Source organism: Glandiceps talaboti, chromosome 7 (assembly GCF_964340395.1).
Source record: "Glandiceps talaboti chromosome 7, keGlaTala1.1, whole genome shotgun sequence".
In the NCBI taxonomy this organism is placed as follows: Eukaryota; Metazoa; Hemichordata; class Enteropneusta; family Spengelidae; genus Glandiceps; species Glandiceps talaboti.
Genome location: NC_135555.1, coordinates 6,584,454 through 6,605,561, shown reverse-complemented (window position 1 = coordinate 6,605,561; position 21,108 = coordinate 6,584,454). Strand labels below are relative to the sequence as shown.

The 21,108-nt window shown below is 34.3% G+C and overlaps 3 protein-coding genes across 3 annotated transcripts; 2 read left to right on the top strand and 1 right to left on the bottom strand.

The window, feature by feature from the left end:
- Positions 1-37: 37 nt before the first annotated feature.
- On the bottom strand, positions 38-6,371 carry LOC144437447 (mitochondrial ribosome-associated GTPase 2-like). Its single transcript, XM_078126389.1, has 7 exons — positions 6,207-6,371; positions 5,256-5,403; positions 4,439-4,554; positions 3,311-3,379; positions 2,365-2,514; positions 974-1,112; positions 38-670 (listed from the first exon to the last, which is right to left on the bottom strand). The coding sequence occupies exons 1-7, from the start codon at positions 6,369-6,371 to the stop codon at positions 297-299; spliced, it is 1,161 nt and encodes a 386-aa protein (XP_077982515.1). The 3' UTR covers positions 38-296.
- A 495-nt stretch (positions 6,372-6,866) lies between these two features.
- Positions 6,867-10,989, top strand: LOC144437864 (plasmanylethanolamine desaturase 1-like). The gene is made up of 4 exons (XM_078126895.1): positions 6,867-7,033; positions 7,493-7,612; positions 9,210-9,301; positions 9,828-10,989. Exons 1-4 carry the CDS (start codon positions 6,898-6,900, stop codon positions 10,305-10,307), a joined length of 828 nt encoding a protein of 275 aa, XP_077983021.1. The 5' UTR covers positions 6,867-6,897; the 3' UTR covers positions 10,308-10,989.
- A 4,879-nt stretch (positions 10,990-15,868) lies between these two features.
- Positions 15,869-20,338, top strand: LOC144438268 (protein NipSnap homolog 3A-like). The gene is made up of 6 exons (XM_078127320.1): positions 15,869-15,972; positions 17,367-17,613; positions 18,097-18,261; positions 18,583-18,744; positions 19,383-19,469; positions 20,167-20,338. The coding sequence occupies exons 1-6, from the start codon at positions 15,913-15,915 to the stop codon at positions 20,241-20,243; spliced, it is 798 nt and encodes a 265-aa protein (XP_077983446.1). The 5' UTR covers positions 15,869-15,912; the 3' UTR covers positions 20,244-20,338.
- Positions 20,339-21,108: the final 770 nt, after the last annotated feature.

Below are 21,108 nucleotides of genomic sequence, written 5' to 3'. Positions count from 1 at the left end.
GGAAGGGAGGGAGGGAGGGAGAGAGAGAGATAGAGAGAGAGGTAGGGAGAGAATTATTCTGTGTATTTTCCAGCTGACAGAAGAACAAAACATTGGAGAATAATATAATTGTTCCTGCACAAGAATAATTTAAGAAAAAATGTGGTAAAATAATGATGATTCTGAGTGCTTTGATTCTTTGAGCACCACAGAGCCAATGGCGTAAATGCACTTTCCTGTATCATAGAACAACCAGGGTATAAATTCTGTATTTTCTGTTCAAACATGTACAACCTGGCAAGCGCATGGCAAAGTATTTATGTCTCCTCAATTTTAGCAATGTTAGCATCATATAATTCTCTAAGATGTTCTTTTAGTTGATTAATATTAGTTCCATGTAGAGCTGAAATAGGAAGCACTGGTAATTGTACATGATCTTGAAGTCTTTCCAAATTATCAACAGCCCCGGGCATATCAATTTTATTGCCTAGTACAGCATGTGGTCTTTCTGACAGTCCTGCAGCATATTGTTCAAGTTCAAACTTCAAGTTAGCCAGCTGATGCCAAGGTTCATCAGCTGATAGATCTAGGACGTACAATAAACACTGACAACGTTCTATGTGTTTCAGGAAAGAATGCCCAAGTCCTCGATTTAGATGAGCACCAGCTATAAGCCCTGGGATATCTGCAACTGAAATGATGATAAAGAAAAAAACTAAATATTACAAATTTATTTATTATTGTATCAACATTTGGGTCAACTAGGAACACATGACTTCTCTTTTTCAGTATTTTCAAATCATCAATAAACATCATCAACAAACACTACCCACTGCCCCAAAACTTGTATAAACTCAGCTTGTGATTCTTTAAATTGTTTAAAATGATTACACTCTTTCCAATTTGATGATTCGGATGTATGTTAAGGGTGGGATTAATATATCAATGTAGGATAAAAAAGAGTAAATCCTTTTAATTAGGCCTTGCCCCTTACCTGCTACCTGTTCCAAGTCTTCATATTCTACAATGCCTACATGTGGATTCAATGTTGTAAATGGATATGCTGCCACAGCAGGTTTGGCACGAGATAACGCTCTCAGTAATGATGACTTGCCAGCATTTGGAAATCCTATCTATAATAGTTCATCATGAAAATAAGTAAAATTATCAGATATAAAAAAGTTCTCTATACATAATATTGTATGTCTGTCTGTCTGTCTGTCTGTCTGTCTGTCTGTCTGTCTGTCTGTCTGTCTGTCCGTTTGTTTGTCTGTAACCATTTTTTTCAGTAATGTTCACACAAGACTGTAGACTCCACTCCAAGTCCAAGGTAAATGTATGCATTATCAACATGACTAGAATAGTGATGGTATGTAAATTGAATGGTTTGTGATATTGTTGAATGACAAATGCAATTCTGGAGAAGTTTTGGCAAAAAATTGTAGAAGCTGTGCTTTCTTCAAAATATTCATATTCCAGAAAGATGCATCACAATGCAAAAACACTAAGTACTACCTTTTTGCAGGAAGTGATTTGTCTTTATTTCTAAGAGTGCTTCCCAATCAAAGTATGAACGATAAAGTACTGCAACATATTGATACACTACCAAAATGGGTCCGTGTCTTTGTACAGAATTTAGTATGGTCAGATCATAGATGTGCCGCAATTGTGCTTGTGATTACTGATAACTTCAATCATAACAAATTTCAAATTTGGTGACTATTCTGCTTACAGTTACCAAAGTATGTTGTCTAATATGTCACTCTGTACATCTAGCCATGATGATATCTACCAATAGATGAGGTTGATTTCCAACTATGAATATTGCATGCCCGTTCGGTGGTATTATCAAAGTAAACTGTTATTCACAACTTTGCCACTGAGTAAGCAATATTGTGACTACTATCGCTAAATCTGTCAATACATCAAGACAAGTTCAGTAAAGTATCAACATGTTGGCAGTACTTCATCATTCATACTTTCGATTGAGAACACTGTAATAATATCAAAGCATAGCAGATGTAGTGTGATGTCTGCTTTAGGTATATCGTGATTCTCAGTGGTCATTTATATTTTTAAAATTATTTTGCAACTGGTCTAATGACTCTCCTGTCTTGTTTGGAGCTCCATGTGTATAAGTCAACAACTGACATCAGATATGGAAAGTATTTATAGTCGTCATCCTTGACGTTGTTGTTGTCGTCATCATAGTTGTAGGAAATTATTTTATTCTTGAGATATGAGGTAATCCTTCCCAGCCCATTGGGCTTATATGTCACCTTCAGCAAAAAACTTATACATTAGCAGTACAGAGAGGTTAGAATGAACAACAAAACCAAATATACATTCAGTGAGAAAGAAAATACAATTTATAAATCAACTAACCAAGCCAGCATGTGCAATTATTCGTAGTTCCACTTCTAAAATCCTCTCTTCGCCCGGTGATCCTTTCGTTGCTAACATGGGTGACTTGTTGTCATTGGATACAAAGAATGAGTTACCTTTTCCACCGATGCCTCCACGGGCTGCTATAAACTAGTGAAAATGAAACATAGAATAGCAAAATAACGAGGTCTATCAGAATATTATATATGAATGATACACGATCACACTTTAGGCTTTACTTACAATGTTCAATGAGCATTGTCACTTATGCCTACCATAGTAATCAGGAAGGAGCAGCCAGTTTTTGTACTTCTGAAATTTGTCCTTTGCGGAACAGTTCATTGTCTGCAGTTTCTGTATGATGTCTACATATGTAGTTTGATATCGCAAACCTCAATAGATATGATAATATGATGATGGGTACATTCAAAGTAAACTGGCAAGGGATCATGGGATATGCATTTCTATGTTTTTTTCCCATGATCCCCTACCAGTTCACCTGGAATGCATCCATCATTATATTGTGTTTACTTAGGTTTACTCATAAAATTCTACTTTCATTTCGTGTGCGTCACACACTTGAAAAGTCCTCAATTTTGAACACTGTATGATATTACCTTACAAACTTTAGTAGAAGGGAGGTGGGATGTTGGGGTGAGTACCTAACTTGCATGTATTATGCTAGTATACATTCTTTGCACACAGTGCAATGTTTTTCTTTGTTGTGGAGTTTCACTGCTTCAACAGTAACACAAACACACCAAGAACACACAAAATTACTGCACTGTAACAACAACAAACTTCAGGAAAATGTTACAAGAACATTTTGTTGATAATCTAAATTCTAGGCTGAAATAAATTTAAAGCGTGTAAACAAAGGAAAATATTACACTGCGCAAAGAAAGTATTACTGCCATACCTCGACAAGTACTCTTCAATGACTTACTTGATCTCCTTCTTTCTTTAAATCTACCACTAAAACTTCATTTTCTTTGACAATAGTACCAAGAGGAACCTGTAAATGACATATGACAGATAACACAGATAATGGCAAGTTTAGATGATACTATTCCATCTGATAAAGTAAAGCTGTTGGAGAAGGGCTTTGTATGAAACATCAAGTAGATCAAGATCTTTATATTTTGAGAAAAATAGTCCATTCAATTCTTAAGAAAAATTGAAATTATGTATTAAGTACTTTATGCACTGACAAGAAGTTATAAAACTTATATGAAGAGAAAACCTTGATTTTCTCTCTTACTATATTTCTGGAGTATTTTTGGCAATGTTAAACTGTAACAGTGTAAGATACGTCATGTCGCTCCACCTTCACTGGTCTGCTGTATTCAATGTCAAAGAGGTTGATCAATGTGTGAGGGCGCCCTGTCATGGCGTACCTTACAGACAATGGTACTATCACATTTTGAAGGCTACTCGTCAAACAGCTGGTTTAATGATGAATCAATAACTGTTCATGGTGTGATTTCGTAAGAAGTCATTTCCTTACTTTTGACACATTGAGCTTATTTATAACTGCATATAAAAGTACTTAACATACATGAGAATACTAACAAGAAGTTGACCATTGACACTAGGTGTTTTCCATACATAATATTGTGGTTATATGGAAAACAAAAGATTGCAGAGTTCAAACACTAGGAGTGCTGTTCAAAAGCAGCAATGGTCATACCATTGAGGAGTACTATACTATTTGCATCTCTGAAAATTCTCATTCCTAGTGTCATCATTATTGTAGTCAGTTACATTCTCAGTCATTCTAAATATTTCTATTTTAAAAAATGCTGTAATTTTTAGGAGTTGTGCTAGACAAGAGAGATCATTGTGTTGACTGCATCACGTACTGCTACGTAATTGCTATTCAAGACCAAATATTAACCAACATTCTCCCTTACCTGGGACACCCTTACACACTGCTTGTTTAGGAAAAGGGTTGCTTAGTGCATACCAGTGTATAGTTCACAAACACTCTTATGATTTTCAGTTCTGACTCCTGAAACATAAAGTTTATCTAAGCACTTTACGTCAATGTATGTCAACTAATAACTTTCATTACCTTAACAATAGTATGTTTTGCATTTTTACCATCACAGTTTTGCTTTCCACCTCTAGTTCCTTCTTCTCCTATAAACTGATGACGTAATGATTCTAGGGAAACAAGTATTTTCTGTGCTGTGGAAGAAATTAACAAACTTACAAAAGATACACGGAAAAACTTCAAATTTGAAATTCTAAATTTTTCATTTTATTAAAAGATTTGAATTTTTAATTGAACTGTTTAGCATCTACAAGAGTTTAATATATGACAAGGTTCTTATTATCTTGACAAGTTGGGTGATAAATAAATAGCCATGAAAAAAAGTTACTGTGCATTGTTGGAATGGTTATTTGCCATTCTAATGAGTCTGAACTTCTAAATAAAAAATTTGGATGCAATAAAGATACCCTTGTACACACTAGTGTTTCATCTTACCAAAATACCAGCACATCTGTACATAAATATGTAAGGAAATATGTGTTGTTGTTTTTTTGTTTGTTTTTAAAGGGATTTTTGCACCAATGGTTTGTGCTTAATATAGTATGCTTAATACAGAGCCAGTGCATCCTGATGAAAATAGGTAGTTGATGGGGAATTTGGTTTTATTCTGCCCAATAATCTTCATATTTTGCTAATTACTGTACTGTTATTTGATACACCGTACCATCAGTAATAATAAGTGAACAGTCATCATCATCAGTTTGTCCTGAAGAAGGCAAAAGTCACATTGGTTGTGTATCAAAGAACACTATTATTGAAGTTCCAACCTTAGGAATCTGTTTACCATGCCGCTGAGTTCATATATATTGCTATTTGAACAACCATTCTTCCTTACCTCTGAAAATGACGTGACCACCATTGCCTCCACTACCACCATCAGGAGAACCAAACTCACTACGGTTGGTATGTGACATTGCAATACATCCATCTCCACCTTTACCACCAACCACACGCACACGACGCCAATCTATGAAATGTCTACTCTAGTTGTAGAGAAAGGAAAAATAACTATTAACATCAGAATAGTGCAGTAAATGTTATGTCACACACTTCCATTATTATTGTTGTTGACAGCACTGCTTATATACTTGGATTATGTGAAGAATTTTTCTGACTGATGTCGTTTCCTTACACACAAATGCAAACATACATGTCTATGTTGATGAATTAGATTGGAGGGTTCGATCTAATGAATCGTTGCATTCCATGTTCTATGTAAGGTGATTTAAGTGACAAGATTTAAAAAAAACACCTGGTGGTGTGTTGGCATGACAACTAACAAATATTGGTATAGCACCAAGATTGATTGTATATGTCTAAATTAATACTCAGTTCTTATTTATTTAATTAATTAATTAATTAATTAATAAACTGCTCGTGTAAAATGTCAAAGGCACTAAAATAATTTGTTACACAGGACAAGGTACAAGTTTAAAGGTATGGTTGGCTAAAAATGTGTCTAGTCAAACTTTTAGATTTCAATATTTTCACAAAATGTTATGATCCTGCTATCCAAATCTAGCTATTCAAGTCAATCTCTAATTATTTCAACGATTCTTAAAAGAATTCATGGTTTACACGGTGATATTATGATAATGTTAACTTATCTAGTAGTACTGACTGTATAATTTTTGTCACAACTATAAATAGCTTATTTTTCTAAAATAATATCATTTATAATAAAGTTGTCTTTTACGTCTGCACCGTAATAAATAAATAATAATAATAATAATAATAATATTTGCTATAAATAGTTAAAATCAGACGATTTATACTATAAACGTACCAATTGTTTCTCAGTCAATTTCCTTTTCGTCTTTCTCGCCTTGGTTGAGAACTTGCATACTTGCAAATCGACAGCGCTGTGTGACGGAGATCTGAAATTAATGGTCTCTATGATTTCTGGCGGTCGTAATATGCGAAAGAAATTGCTGAATTTCAAAAATCTCATTTTGGGATTGAAATTTGAGTTTCGACTTCATAAAGCACATGTCGAGGTGTATAGTGCCGACGAGAATATAAACAATTTGCAAGGAAAGGTGAAAGGTGATAATCGGTCGTCAATGAACTATGTGAAGCGCAGTCATTGGATCAATTTAACCGTCTACCATGCGAATAGAAGGATTTGACCAATTAGAAGAAGCCATATAAATGGTCATTGTGATTTCTGAGTGAGCAAATTCACTATAACATATTATCATTTCGATGATACTAAAATAATTATTTTACATAGCATGAAATTTCTGATGAAGTGGAGTGAATAAAATCACAATTTATGCATTAAAGTGACATAGCAAGTGAGATAATACGGGGTCACACTGAGGTTGATGAACTAGGTCATGTTAATCAATTGCGCAAGCGCATAGTGCGTTCGTTACATGACCAGAGAGTGTCATACTATACCATACCATATATACCGAGTGTTACTGTACCGCAGACCGGGTGAACGATCACGCAAGATCAGGCGATCCTCGACAATGGCGAAGCCGGGCACTAAGGAAGAAATTGACTGCATGGCAGAGGACGATCCAAACGCTAATGTTGACAGTGGGAAAGCAAGGTGGGGTCCAAGTCATGCCGGAGCAAAAGAACTAGCAGGATTATATTCTAACGGTAAGAAAACAAAAAAAATATGTTTTCGTTGTCACGTTCAATGGGTGTGATCGGTTTAATATTGAATAAAAGGTACGTGTCCGACATATACCCGTTATGCCACCACCAGGAGAAAGAATTTTTCGCTTCGTTATTGTTGTTCAACTAATCAACGACAACGTTCTGAACCTCATTACAATATTAGTCGTTACTTTGTTGCGAATATCATTTGTCAAATTGTAGCCATCGATAATTGTGATCCCTGAACCGTGACCTTGCCCGAACCTTGCATGACAATACATGAATAGCAACGTCCATGGTACCTTTCTAGCCTTTGACAATACAAAGCCTTGTATTGTCTTCGGAAACAGTTGGAAGAAAAGAGATCTTTCTTTCTGTGAGTAATTTCTAGCTTTGAATTTATTTGTTCATGTAAACTATTTTAGGATAACAACTTTGTTTTTTCATTTACACGGGCAGGTAAACGTACACAAGAAATTCTCTGTGTAGCCGTATATTTAGTCCTAATGGCGTTCTGCTTTTACCAGCTTGGTGCACATTTCAAGTTTGAAAACTCAGGATATGTATTGCCTTCCATAAGTGAGTACATATACTATCATATACCAATAAATGAATAGTAAAATATTTAATGTAACAAGAACAATAGCTGTGTGCATACAGATGGGTGATGGCTGTGGATGGAATATTAATGGTGTAAATAATGTTTCAATATTACTAATACAGATATATGAATATTACAGAATGATAAAAATGTGTTATTGGCCCAGAAATTTGAATAGGATAAGATAAAAAAGTGACCGCATGTATCTCACACTTGACATATTGATTTGCTGTGGTGTTACAGTTATTCTTAGAATTATGCATTTATTGCTATAGATCTGAACTGTTAAACTCTTCACCTGTATAAATGCAGGTAGGGATGTTTACCATTCATTTACATTGACTACTAGGCAATTACCACTAATGGATGATTTAGTTCAATTTGTATCACATTGTAATGGAGTGCTATTTCATATGTACATGTCATCTACAACATGTTTATCCCTGTAGTTTTTGTCACCAATTCCTAAAAATATTCTTTTTTTTCTGTGAGTTGTAACCGCACTTTGGTTTCAATCAATCTATTCCTGAAAACATGATAGGTTTGAAACATACAAGCTGTTTTTATATACTTCAATAATTATTCCGGATATCCCAAATCTTGTTTACTCTGATCTATTTGCTGTGTACTTAATCTATGTGGTTGTTTTTATGTAACCATCTTATGAAACATCAGATCACAACATACCAACAGAGAAACTTATTCCTTTCCAGCTTTGTGTTCAAAAGTAACAAATTGGTTGTAGTAAATGATTGAATTAATCCTTTAGTGGTTTCATGGTGAAAGTTTTGATCATGATCATTTTACATAACTATATATGCATTTTTATAACATCAATATACTATTAGACTGTCGACAGTCATTCATGCCTTTTTGCTATGTTTTATTTAAAACTAAAGTCGTTGCCTCGCTCCGATCTGGAGCAATACCATAACCACATACTGATCAGCGAGTGCCAGTTTGCGTACCTTCGGCAATCGCAGTTTCTATCAGTATGCATTATCTAGTGCTACGGAGCGAGGCGACGACTTTGATTTAGATGAAACGTGGCAAAAAAGGCACAAACGACTGTCGACAGTCTAATATACTATTTGTATCTCAAAATATACAAGCAACGTTCGCAAAATCCTAATCCCCCCCACCCCACATGGGAATCTAGCCACCTCTGCAAAGAATGTTTTTATTTACAAATGAAATGAAAATAAGAATTTACAGTACATGTAGTCAGAATATGCTGGCAAGAAAGGAGAACAATGGACTACCTGTAAAATATGTACATATCTATACTCAACTAGGGAGTTAAGTAAACTATGAAATGGATTTCTACATAGCCACAAGCTCATGGGATTAGTGTTAGACTCCCTAGCATAAACCTGATTTGCATCATTGTCGAAGGAGTGGACACTGATCTATGTGCATGGGAAAAGAACTTGTTACTGTTGTCAAGATCCTATGTATGTGTTGTGATATTGTACAATAACTGATGCTGGATAGAATAAAATATGTGGCATAAAATGTTGTGTGTTTAGGTAACATCATTGATCTTTGCTGACATTTATTGACTTTTTTTTACAGTTTTGGGTATTATAGCTGCAGATTTTGCTTCTGGTATTGTCCACTGGGGTGCAGACACATGGGGTTCAGTAGATATGCCTATAGTTGGTGCTGTAAGTATTAACATTGTGTATATCGATCATACCAATAAAAGTGCAAACTGTAATATAATATAAATATGAATTGAAATTATTGATGGAAATTGATGCAGTCAATTGATTCATAACTTACCCACTTCAGAAGCATAACTGAGAAATGAAAATGGCAGAACACTTTGTGAACATTGGCCACAAGATAGCTATTGCTACATACTTTGTACACAATTTAGCAAAGCAGGTGTCCCACTGAAAGAAAAACAAATGGTTATCTGTAAACTTTGATCAATTAATTTTAATTTCAGTGTTGTTCTGATTATCTGAAAAGGATTTGACTGAGCTTTCTGTCAATAATGCTTTTTTACCATGGTGTTTTACTGATTTTAGAAAAGTTGTCTAGTGTAAAGTGACCAATTTGTAACACTGTAAAATAGAAATTGCTGGGAGCAATTCCCAGCATAAAAATGAAAAAAAAAATGAAAAAAAAAATGAAATAGTGAATATACTTTTTCTTATACATGCTTACTACTTTTGTAATTCACAGGGATTCATTCGGCCATTTAGAGAACATCACATTGACCCAACCTCTATCACAAGACACGATTTCATTGAAGTGAATGGTGACAACTGTGCAGTAACTCTTCCAGGTCTTGTATGGCTAACATACAAGTACATGACACAAACACCAGAACAGATACAAGAAAATTATAACTTTGATTGTTTCTTAATCGCTATGGCCATATTTGTCACCTTGACCAATCAGTTTCATAAGTGGTCCCATACTTACTTTGGTCTACCAAAGTGGGTTACTTTTCTTCAAGATTGGCATATTATTCTTCCACGACAGCATCACCGAATCCACCATGTCTCCCCCCATGAAACCTATTACTGTATTACCACTGGTTGGCTTAATTATCCACTGGAGGTGATTAAATTCTGGAGGGCGTGCGAGTGGATGATCGAGCAAGCATCTGGCAGCAAACCAAGATCTGATGACATGAAATGGGCCGGTAAATCAAAATAGAAGTCCCCTTATTCCCTCTCAATGCATAAAAAATAAGGCATTTTCCCCACTGCTCATCAATGCAAAAAACAATACATTGAAAATGAGATTTTGTGTCTGTTTATTCAATCATGATATTTGACCTTAATTCAGTGCTCATTTCAACTTTATGTTGAACACCACCCTTGTCCAATTATTAATGATATAATTTTGATCGAAGAATATGGACAGTAAGATTGTTGAATATATAGTTATCATGAGACCAAGTAATATCCCTGGAAAGGTATGTTTTATCTAAGAGAAACCTACACAAGTTTTGATACATAAAACTAAAACTAAAACTAATAGTGAAACATTGTTAGAGTGAAATGTTTTCTGGATTTTTTTTTTAATAATATAGTAATAGTAATGTTAGTAATAGGGAACTTGCAAACCCGCCATGTTGAATGTTGCATCATGGGAAATGTGATAATAAATACTAATCAAACAATGTTGATACATTGTTTGTAACCACAAATAATCAATTCATAGTGACCCTAACAATTGTGGGCTGTTAATTTTATCAGTAGCTCCAGATTAGGTATTATGATAACCACAGATAATCCCATAGTCCTTTGCATCTGAGCATATTTAGTCTGGATTGCAAGTTCCCTAATTAAAGCAGACATCTATACTTCAGTGTAACTGAATTTAAATTGCATAAACTCCAAAATTAAGATTTGCATAATGCTTGAATGTAGTATTAGTAAGTTATTGTGTAGATTGCGCATGATGCGGGGGGGGGGGGGGGGGGGGGGGGGGGACAAGTTAAAACAGAGGTTTACTTTTGACCTCATATTTACAGAGAAATAATATCTCCAGCTTTTGGAATTTGTTGATTTAAGCTTTGGAAAGTATGCAATTCATCCCATAATAATATAAGTGGGCTTTTTGATAATGTTACAATTTGTGAAATTTTGGAGAAAAAATTCAAATTTTTTTGTCCTGTGGTATACATTGAATTATTGTCTTGTACTGGTCATCCGCGAGTAGTGGTTTTGATTTAAGACATGAAAGGTCGAATTGAAAATTGATATTTAAACCTTGGAAAACTCTAAATGCAAGGAATTCAAAACCTGTGATTATTAAATTCCCATCATGACTTTTTTTTTTTTAAACACGAATGTTTTTGAGATGTAAATATTGATATTGCACTATTTTATAAAAATTCATGCTAAACTTCTAGTGGTAGTGATTCCATAAATGCTTCTGAATTTTTATTTGTATTTGTTTTCATAATATTACTATGGAAAACAAGCTATCGACACAAGATATACAAGAACTAAAACTGTTGTTGTATGTGGTAGATTACACAAGTGGGTGATGGAGATCCAGATGCATTATGATTGTGTGGATATCATCACCCTGTAATCAAGATAGTGTAAAACACTGGATGAGGTTAAATATGTCATCAGTCAAGAAAAATTTGCTAACAGAGACACAACCCTACTGTAAGTGAAATGAACATTAATGTCTCGCAACAACAGTTTAGTTTGAGTCTGTGTTAGCTTGCCAATAGTTGATTTGCTGTTGTCATATATTCCACTTTCTGAAAATGCACACTTAGCAGATTACAAACATGCAGAAATTGACAGAAACTTGTGTGACTTTTTGTGAGTACTGTTGCAATCCTACATGATGTGATAGAATTCAGGTTTATCTGCACAGCACATTTTTGGACCACTTTCGCACACTAGGAAACTTTGCACTAAAACATATACAGCTGTATATAGTTATCAACTCAGTGTGTATGTCAGTCATCAACATCTTATAATTATAATTACATGTATATGTCTTGGCAATATTTTCTCAAAAAAGGAGCAAAAATATCTTTTTGTGAAATTTTATTTGGAAACAAAATTGATTTCAAATTTGTTTTAAAACTATCAGGTATCTTTTTCACAGTACTGGAATGCAAGTCTTGACAAGAAACTTTAGTTGTATACTGTGTGGTAGCTAGAGATCATGTGGTTTCCATTCTGTGTACAACCAGTGTTACAGAAATGATCTGTGAATGTCCTTGTAAAGATATTTAAGTTTCAACCTTACTGAATGCAAGTGATGGATTTTCTGAAAAAAATTAGGCATTTTGAGTGAGTGAGTGAGTGAGTGATGGATGAAATGAAGTTTCAACAAACCAAATTTGCATAGTTATGTAATGTAACATGATATATATGTTGTGGTTATATACGAGATATGAACAAATGGAAAAAATATTGCCATATTTGTCATTTCAATCTATGTGATGTGATGGTTTCAAAACCCACTACAGTCACCTACCTTTAACATTAACATTTGCCAAACATGCTGATTCAGTGCACTTTTACATAAATAAAAAAAAAAGAGTCGAAGTTTTCCATTTTCCAGCCAGCTAGCAAAGTATAATCAATGTACTTTGAACTCATTGATGATGTCTTTGTGTCTATTGATACATTGTTAGTCAAATCATCATGAAAATTTCAGAAAAAAATTGTTTTACCAGAGTGGTGCTTTGATAACGGATCAGGCAGTAAGATACACAGACCTACTTCAGTAGTTTCTGTAAAATTTTAATGTGATATTATCATTTTCAATTTTTTGATTATCATGGTCTGTAATTCTGTATACATGTCTATTTAAATGAATGTAAGTGTAAACACTGCACTCTGGGTATGGTGTAGTTTTAAGTAGAAGTATACAGTCTTCTGATTTTGCCAGCATATCATCACTACTAGGTAAATAAATGTGAGAAGTGATTACAATTGAAGTTTTTGTGTTTTCAATATTTTTTGTTCACATTGAATCAGTGTGAGGTGTCGTACAGGATTCATGTTGTCCTAACCTATTGTATATGAAATGATATACACTGTATAAATGGGCTCCCTGCAAGTGTATTTGTGCTGTTCATTTATGTCTTGAAATAGTGTCAGTCATCAATATCTATTTGTGAAATCATAGTAATTAGTATAGTGTAGTGTAGTGTAGTGTAGTATAGTGTAGTATAGTATAGTATAGTGTATAGTATAGTATAGTATAGTATAGTATAGTATAGTATAGTATAGTATAGTATAGTATAGTATAGTATAGTATAGTATAGTATAGTATAGTATAGTGTAGTGTAGTGTAGTGTAGTGCAGTATAGTGTAGTATAGTGTAGTATAGTATATAGTATAATATAGTATAGTGTAGTGTAGTGTAGTGTAGTGTAGTATAGTATAGATAGTATAGTATAGTATAGTGTAGTGTAGTGTAGTGTAGTGCAGTGCAGTGCAGTGTAGCATACATGTAGTATAGCATAATGTAGTGTAGTATAGTATACATGTCGTGTAGTGTAGTGTAGTGTTGTATAGTGTAGTGGAATGTAGTATAGTATAGTATAGTATAGTATAGTATACATGTAGTGTAGTGGAGTGTAGTGTAGTGCAGTGTGGTGTGGGGTAGTGTGGTATGGTACAGTACAGTACAGTACAGCATAGTAGTGTATATTTTAATTGTCTTGAAAGGACATTTTGCGCAATATAATCTGTGGTCAAATCATATGTGGGGTGAGATTATGTGTGTACTGGCGTGTTCTGTATTTGTGTTTGAATGATGTATATTATATACATCATTCAATTTGAGAGGAGAGCTTTGTACAATGTGTTGTATCTGGGAGAGGTTGGCCATCCAAGTTGAGAATTTCATCTACAGTATATCTTGCATCATTGTATGAAATCAGATTTGAATATAATGCAAGTTTTGGCTTTATATATGCATGTGTACGTGTATGATCACATGTACATGTGGTATTATCGTCCAAGAGGACTTTGGTCACAAGTCAATGATACCAAACAGTAACTGATAAATTACTAACAAATATTTTGTAGACCAGAAGTGGGTCACAAGAACTGTTGCAACTGGGCCGTGACTGTTTCCATAGCAATGGTTTAGAATTAGGTCCACCAAGCAAAATATGGATCAAAGTGTAGTTGTCATATCTAAACAAGTAAACAAACAAACAGACACCACCACCTCCACCCCCCAACAAAAAGGAGCCTTAGTGATATTACATACTGCTGTGTAAAACCCTCAAAGCAAAAATGGAAATATGAAAGAAACCCGTTTTGTGTTGTTGTTTGTTGATTCTGTCACTGATTTAGATATCTTTTTCTAATGTCAATGATAAGATAAGTTACAAATTAATTGAGTCTTTGACCAGTGTTTTTGTATGTATTGCAATATAAACTAAAAAATCTAATAAAACATGGAATGCAACAATGAACACAAATTTTGAGTAAAGATTTTAAATATCAAAGATCTCACAAAAATGTTTTGCTTCAATATATGGGAAGGATTGTTTTTTGTCTTTATATTTTAAAATCTAAATAAAATGATCAAAAAGAAAGTGCTATTCAAAGTAAGGTAGTTAAAAATTGAAAAAGTTTCAGTGAAACTACAAACAAATGATTATTGATGAATATTTCTATGACATTCAAAATAAAATTAAAACAAAAAGCCAATAAAAATAAAAAATAAAAATATCAAAATATTGAAAATTTAGATGAAGCAGAATTTAAAAAAATGACAATACAAATTAATTGAGAAATTTGTGAGCTCAGCATACCATGGCATCTCAGTTGATATAGTGGAGAAATGTGAATAAACATTGATGAATTTCTGAAAATATCACATTTGGGATCACATATATATCACCTATTTGGAATATAGATTTTTGCATAGCTAGTAACAACTAGTCTGGTGTCACATACATTTATCCAAATGTAAGTGACAAAAAGTGCCAGTAAATAGCTGGTGTTTGAATGATCGACTCAATGTATATCATTTTTGCTATATGAAGTTATTTTTAAATATTACTAATAATGAAAATAACAATGTCAGTTTTATCTATTGCTTTATTTCCCATACTGTGCTCATATCGCTTGACAATTATTACCCATGGCGCGGACCTATAGTAACAAAATGGCTTTTACCAACATCCTCGTAGACATTGGAAAATATGGTTTTCAAGTAATATTGTGAAAATTAGACGAATCTGAACTATTTTGTGGACCAGTTTTGTCACCAAGTTAACCGAGAAAAAGTTTTTAAACACAGGGAGCCCAGAAACGGGTAAGTAAATAAATAAATAAATAAATAAATAAACAGACAGACAGACAGACAAACAAACTATGCGGGGGGGGGGGGTTAAATGATGTGTCATTTTAAACTCATGGATAACTATATACATGTATATATGCATATACAACCCTGTATATATGTAATATACAGTTATACTGTGTTTGTATAGTATATATACACCGTAGTACTACTCAGTACAGTTTGTTTTCGAAAAAAAGATCAAAAACAGAAGAAAATTGCTGAATCAAAAACTAACGCTAAAACCATTGCAGCTAACACTCCGCGTACTGAAAGGCCGGGGTCGAAAGTTACTAAAGACACGGTACAGTATGTTTCCGATAGTATGATTTGTGACATAATGTACTATTTACATGGTACTGAGCCTTGTTGTATGGCTTCTTCTATGTAAACGCCAAAGGTTAAAGGTCAAAAGTGTCTACCCTGGCTAGCAAGTACTGCAGTGCTGAGGCGCGGAACCGAAGTTTTGATCATGTTAGCTGCCAATGTCATGCAACGAATTCGGGGTGTTCGAATTCCGTTCACTGCCACCGTAAGTCCTCTACACCTGATTCTAACCAGAGTTCTAACTTCTCTTGAAATGTTGACGAGTTCACGTGTCAAACTTTGTTTCTGTGTCAAGATCATGAACTCATTTTTGTATCCAAAGCGAGCGATGTGTAAATGTCACAGTGACACATTTTAACCAGTGGTAAATTTTGATATGTTTTTCATGTTTATAGATCGAAGTATCACCAGTAATTTAATAGTAGCATTGAGTCCATATTGTCCCGATAGCCATGTTATAATTCATTAGATATGAAAATGTCTGCTAGTGAGTCCCCGATTACTCCGTATGCAAGCAGGACTAGTGATAGGTACGCGTCCAACTCAAGCTGAGCCAACAGTCACCTCGAGATTACCTATATAATTCACTAAATGTTGCGTGTTGTGTAAATATTACAACTAGGAAGTGACATTATAGTCGTAATACAGACAAAACCACCAAGTCAAACGACCACAGTTAATCAATATATCAATAAATAGTTGTTCATTCATTCATAAATTTAATAATTGACGGAGGCTATGCAACACTGTAACACTTACTAACAGATAGTACAGGATTAAACTAAAGACTTCAGCAGTCAGTCAGTTATATCCAAAATAAGTAACCCGGTAGTACCGCTGAGAAACGATTAATTACAATTGGTCAAGTGACTGTCTGTTGAGTCTCTAAAGTCCTCGTTTTGCTGACCATATGTATAAGCAAACCAAAAGGAAACACTCAACACAAATACTAGTATATCAGAATATTGAGCAAAGTAACTGCTACTTCAGTATTATTGCATTCCTACTGATTTGTCAATTATTTTCACTATCATCCTTTTACCATTAATAGCTTACATTGTAAACAACTACTCAATCCCATTTCTTATAAGTTATAATATCACATGACCATCATTTGCATAATTATCCAAGACCTCTTTAATAGACCCTCTCACTTTTTTTAATTGTTGGGCAAACGTTGAATCATCATAGAAATAAAATGTAAATAATTTAGTTAGTGTGTTGTTTAACTTTAGTAAATATAAATGTATTTTTTGAGTTATCACAAAGAGCAACAGGTAATGAGGCTGCAAGCAAGTATTTCCTATATTCATTGTATAGACAGCTGACAATCACTGCAGTATTAAAGTACAGGTCCCTGGAATCATAGGATTTTTTTTATTCTTCACAGTATCACTTGGAAAATATACCCAGAACTCAATAGTTAAGTTAAAGTCACCTTTGCTTTAAATGATAGGTCTTGGTATTATTTCATTTTTTTGAATATGACTTAGACAAGCCTGGTTTGAATTATTGATGCACGAGTCTTTTCAGAGTAACCTGTAGATGAAATTGGTAAAAAAATCCATTGATTTGAACTCTGAACTTCCATTCCTTTAGTACCTTCAAGGTAGACAATCCCTGCCATGTGTACATGTTGCCAGGAAGTTCTCCAACAGTCAACCAAATCAACAATCTGACAAAGTGTATGAATTGAGGACCTATTCTGTACAAACATCCAGAATTGGGGAGTTTTTAGCACTGACCAAGGACAATTTTCACCTTCGAACCAATCATTCCAAGCTGCTTGGCTATTGGACTGCAGAGTTAGGAGGGCTGGGTGAAATGGTACACTTGTGGGAATATGGTAATTAAGCCTTCTGTTTTCGGTATTTACACGTATGTATAAGACTTCCTTATTGAGTTATTGTGAGGATTGAGTTATGTGTGGATCCAACTTATCAAGGCTTGAAATAACGAGGAACATTTCGATATAAGTGTGAAATGGGATATGTTGATAATTTGACAATGACACATACCATTTATGTGTTCTTGTCTCACTCTGTCAAAAGGTGCAATATAACCTACCAACAAAGTGTGCACAATTTGTGGATGAAAATATGCAGGGCATCATGATATGTATATAGGAATGAATAAAATGAGTAAACAGCATTTTATTTGTAGGAGCGATATGAAAAAGAAAGAAGCTGAAAGTAGCACAGTACTGAGTAGGGAGTACTTTAGCAATGAAGGTATTAAAAGTCTCTGGATCCAGTGAGCCTCCACAAAACTCCATCACCCATTCTTCTATTGTAAAGCAGTAAATGTGAATTGATTTTTGCTCTTTCAGATAATTTTGCACATCGTACTGGTGTCAGGAAGGCCTTATCAGAAGATCCAGAATGGATCAGTCGTTATTTGTCAAAAATGACTCCAATGTTGACCAAACAGGACAATGTGGTGTTGAGAAGTGTACCATGGTATCCAGTGTATGAAAACCCACTAGCTGAGGGTGGTAAGTCTCTTGTAAAAGACCCCTTATCTGAGGGTGGTAAGGCCATTGTAATAAACCTCCTAGCTGAGGATGGTGTCTATTGTAATAAACTACCTTGCAGAGGGTGGCAAATCTATTGTATTAAACCCCCTAACTTAGGGTGGTATAAGTCCATCCTAAACCCCCTAACTGAGGGTCACCTGGGTGATAAATATATTCTAATAAACCCCCTAGGCAAGGGTGGTACCAGAGAGGGGTGGGGGTGGGGGTAAGTGTATAATAATAATATTAACAAACACCCTCTATCTGAGGGTGGTAATACCATTCTGATTTATCTTACAGGTGTTTATGAACTGAGATGGTATAAAATGAAGCCAGCTGCTGACATGGCTTGGTTAGATTCTGTGAAGAAAGCATTAGATGCCAGAGTTGCAGCATACAACAAGACTGATTATTGTAAAATTCTTGGAGTCTTTGTGACAGACATTGGTCCATTAAACCATGGTATGATCTGACAATTAATATCATCACATTAGTTCTTTGACAATTATTTGCTTATTCAGACCAGTATCTATCTCCCATTTACATGTAGTAATTTTCCAGTGACACATTTCAGTTGGTATTGCTAACATCAGAATAAAATACATTGGTTTTAGTATCTTTTACTTATCAGTATGGAGCTGACATTGGGCATAACTTGGAAGTGACAATGAGACTTTGCTAGGGAACTCCCATTTAAATGTATTGCCAAGCAAGGCCTATATGTCACTTCCACCTGTTAGTACTGATCGATGCAAATGAAGTGACAGCAACTATAAACACATCTTATGTTGTAAATCCAAGATTGTATTAAAACATGGTGAATTCACAAGGTATTCCTTTTTCGTTAACTTTCAACTTTGTGACCAGTCTCACTGAACTTGATATCTCATCTTATCTAAATGGCATGCTCATCTTCTAACGGCTGTATTATGAGCTTAAAGTAAAAAAGTTAACACAAAACTTTGTGGACAGTACGTCTCACTGAATTTGACATCTTGTTCAAGCCAGACTACATGCTCAACCTGTAAAGGCTGTGTTAAGAGATATATAACAGTCTGTTTGTAAAGGCTTACAGAATGTTTGATATTGGTTGATTCTAGTGTATCACATCTGGAATTGGAAGAGTTTAGATCATAGACATGAAGGCAGAGCTATCTGTAACTCAACACAGCAAGTCAGAGATGCAAGTAAGTATCTAGTGTAGGAGTTTTTGGTTGGTTGATTTCGACTGCCCTCTCAGCTTATCGTATTTAGAAAAGAATGGGAGACTTATCATTTCATTGCATTTTCCAAACAAATCACCGTCATGGAATGAAAAAAAATATATATTTCAGTACCTTTGTGAATAAAGCTGATAGTCATACACTTTGGAGTAGAACTTCAAACTTGTCTCCTTTTAAAATTTAGATAAAAATTTATAGTTACCATGGAAATCTTCACTGATCGGAACAAGTACATTGACTGTATATTTGTCTAGTTTGGAGCCTATATCTACTAAGTTATTAATGAGAATTGATTTAGAATTCTCTGATAACAAGTGGTTCTCAGTACCAACTACTCAGTTTTACAAAGTACTGTGTAAACTATATGAGAGAGATTATGTTAGGGATGTCTCACATTTTGTCTTCCTTTTTAAAAAAGTCAGTTGTGTAAGAGTTGCTTTATAATCCACAGTGTATTTATGTACTAAATTTATGTACTAAAGAAGCAATGTGTTCTTGAGATGTTTAGATGTAAAAAACCAACCCCGTTTTAATTTTCATGCTTATCTTTGTGGTGACTTTTCTCAATGATTTCCACAATCAATACATTTTTGTGCCCAATGTAATGAATTTTTTTGTTTAACTTTTCATTTTACTCAACCCTTGTATCTGTATCCTACAGGTGTTGACTTCTGGCAGAATGTAGCTGAAATGAACAGCAAGATACTTCTACCAACATCTTTCTCACCTATGAAGTAGTATGGTAATGACAGACTGTATAAAGTCTATCACCAGTCGTTAGGAAAAGATACGGATTTTGACTTGCATCAAATTAAAATGTATTCCCTGCAATGAGGACAGCGCTTCTGATTTTCTTTTTGATTTTTTTTTTTGATTTTTTTTTTTTTGGGGGGGGGGGGGTGGTGGTTATCATATCATATCATTAATGACTTGAAGTCATATATATTTTGGAAGAAGTGAATTTTAAAATTTTTACCACTAGTTTAAAGGAAGAGCATTATTGTCACCACAACAAGTGTGCTTATACAGGGTATAATCAGGTGAAATACTGATGTGTATAAAGATAACAATGTTTTTTTGTACCAAAGGAAACATGTAAATTGTGTCATGACAAATGGTCAAGTACATCTTATGTACAATACTTGTTATTAAGTGTTAGGTTTCTGTTGACAACCTTGTGTGGGATAAATAATGCAGCATGTGGATGATACAAAGAAAAACTATGTTGTTGTGGAAGGATTTTAGTGCAGTGAATTCTGTTTCTACGTCTGTGAGGAAAGTTTTCTTTGTCACATAACCTAACTTTCTTAACATTGTCAGCCATTGTTGGCAGAGGTCAACCCTTTTCCAACCAAGATGTACTAATTAACAGCTGACTCGGGTGGCAGTCAATCCTGAACATAAAGTATTTAGTAGACTTTGTTAAATAAAACAAACAGTTGTTCACTATCTCATGACCAAATCATCGTTAGAGAAAACATTTGAGTCATGTCTTGTCAAGTTACAGGTATTTTTCAAATTTGCAAAAAAAAGCACAGAAATGTATTTCATTTATATGTACTGCCATATTACTGATTTGCCATTTAATATGAATTTAATAGTA

What these genes read in the sequence shown, in the direction of transcription:
- LOC144437447 (XM_078126389.1), bottom strand. Translation starts at nt 6,371, where the DNA reads ATGAGATTTTTGAAATTCAGCAATTTCTTTCGCATATTACGACCGCCA. An exon ending in AATTGACTGAGAAACAATTG is followed by an intron (nt 5,404 to 6,206) that starts GTACGTTTATAG and finishes CTCTACAACTAG; the next exon opens with AGTAGACATTTCATAGATTG. An exon ending in TAATTGCACATGCTGGCTTG is followed by an intron (nt 1,113 to 2,364) that starts GTTAGTTGATTT and finishes GAACTATTATAG; the next exon opens with ATAGGATTTCCAAATGCTGG.
- LOC144437864 (XM_078126895.1), top strand. Translation starts at nt 6,898, where the DNA reads ATGGCGAAGCCGGGCACTAAGGAAGAAATTGACTGCATGGCAGAGGAC. An exon ending in AGCAGGATTATATTCTAACG is followed by an intron (nt 7,034 to 7,492) that starts GTAAGAAAACAA and finishes TTACACGGGCAG; the next exon opens with GTAAACGTACACAAGAAATT. An exon ending in ATATGTATTGCCTTCCATAA is followed by an intron (nt 7,613 to 9,209) that starts GTGAGTACATAT and finishes TTTTTTTTACAG; the next exon opens with TTTTGGGTATTATAGCTGCA.
- LOC144438268 (XM_078127320.1), top strand. Translation starts at nt 15,913, where the DNA reads ATGTTAGCTGCCAATGTCATGCAACGAATTCGGGGTGTTCGAATTCCG. An exon ending in GAATTCCGTTCACTGCCACC is followed by an intron (nt 15,973 to 17,366) that starts GTAAGTCCTCTA and finishes CCATTCCTTTAG; the next exon opens with TACCTTCAAGGTAGACAATC. An exon ending in ACAGCAAGTCAGAGATGCAA is followed by an intron (nt 19,470 to 20,166) that starts GTAAGTATCTAG and finishes TGTATCCTACAG; the next exon opens with GTGTTGACTTCTGGCAGAAT.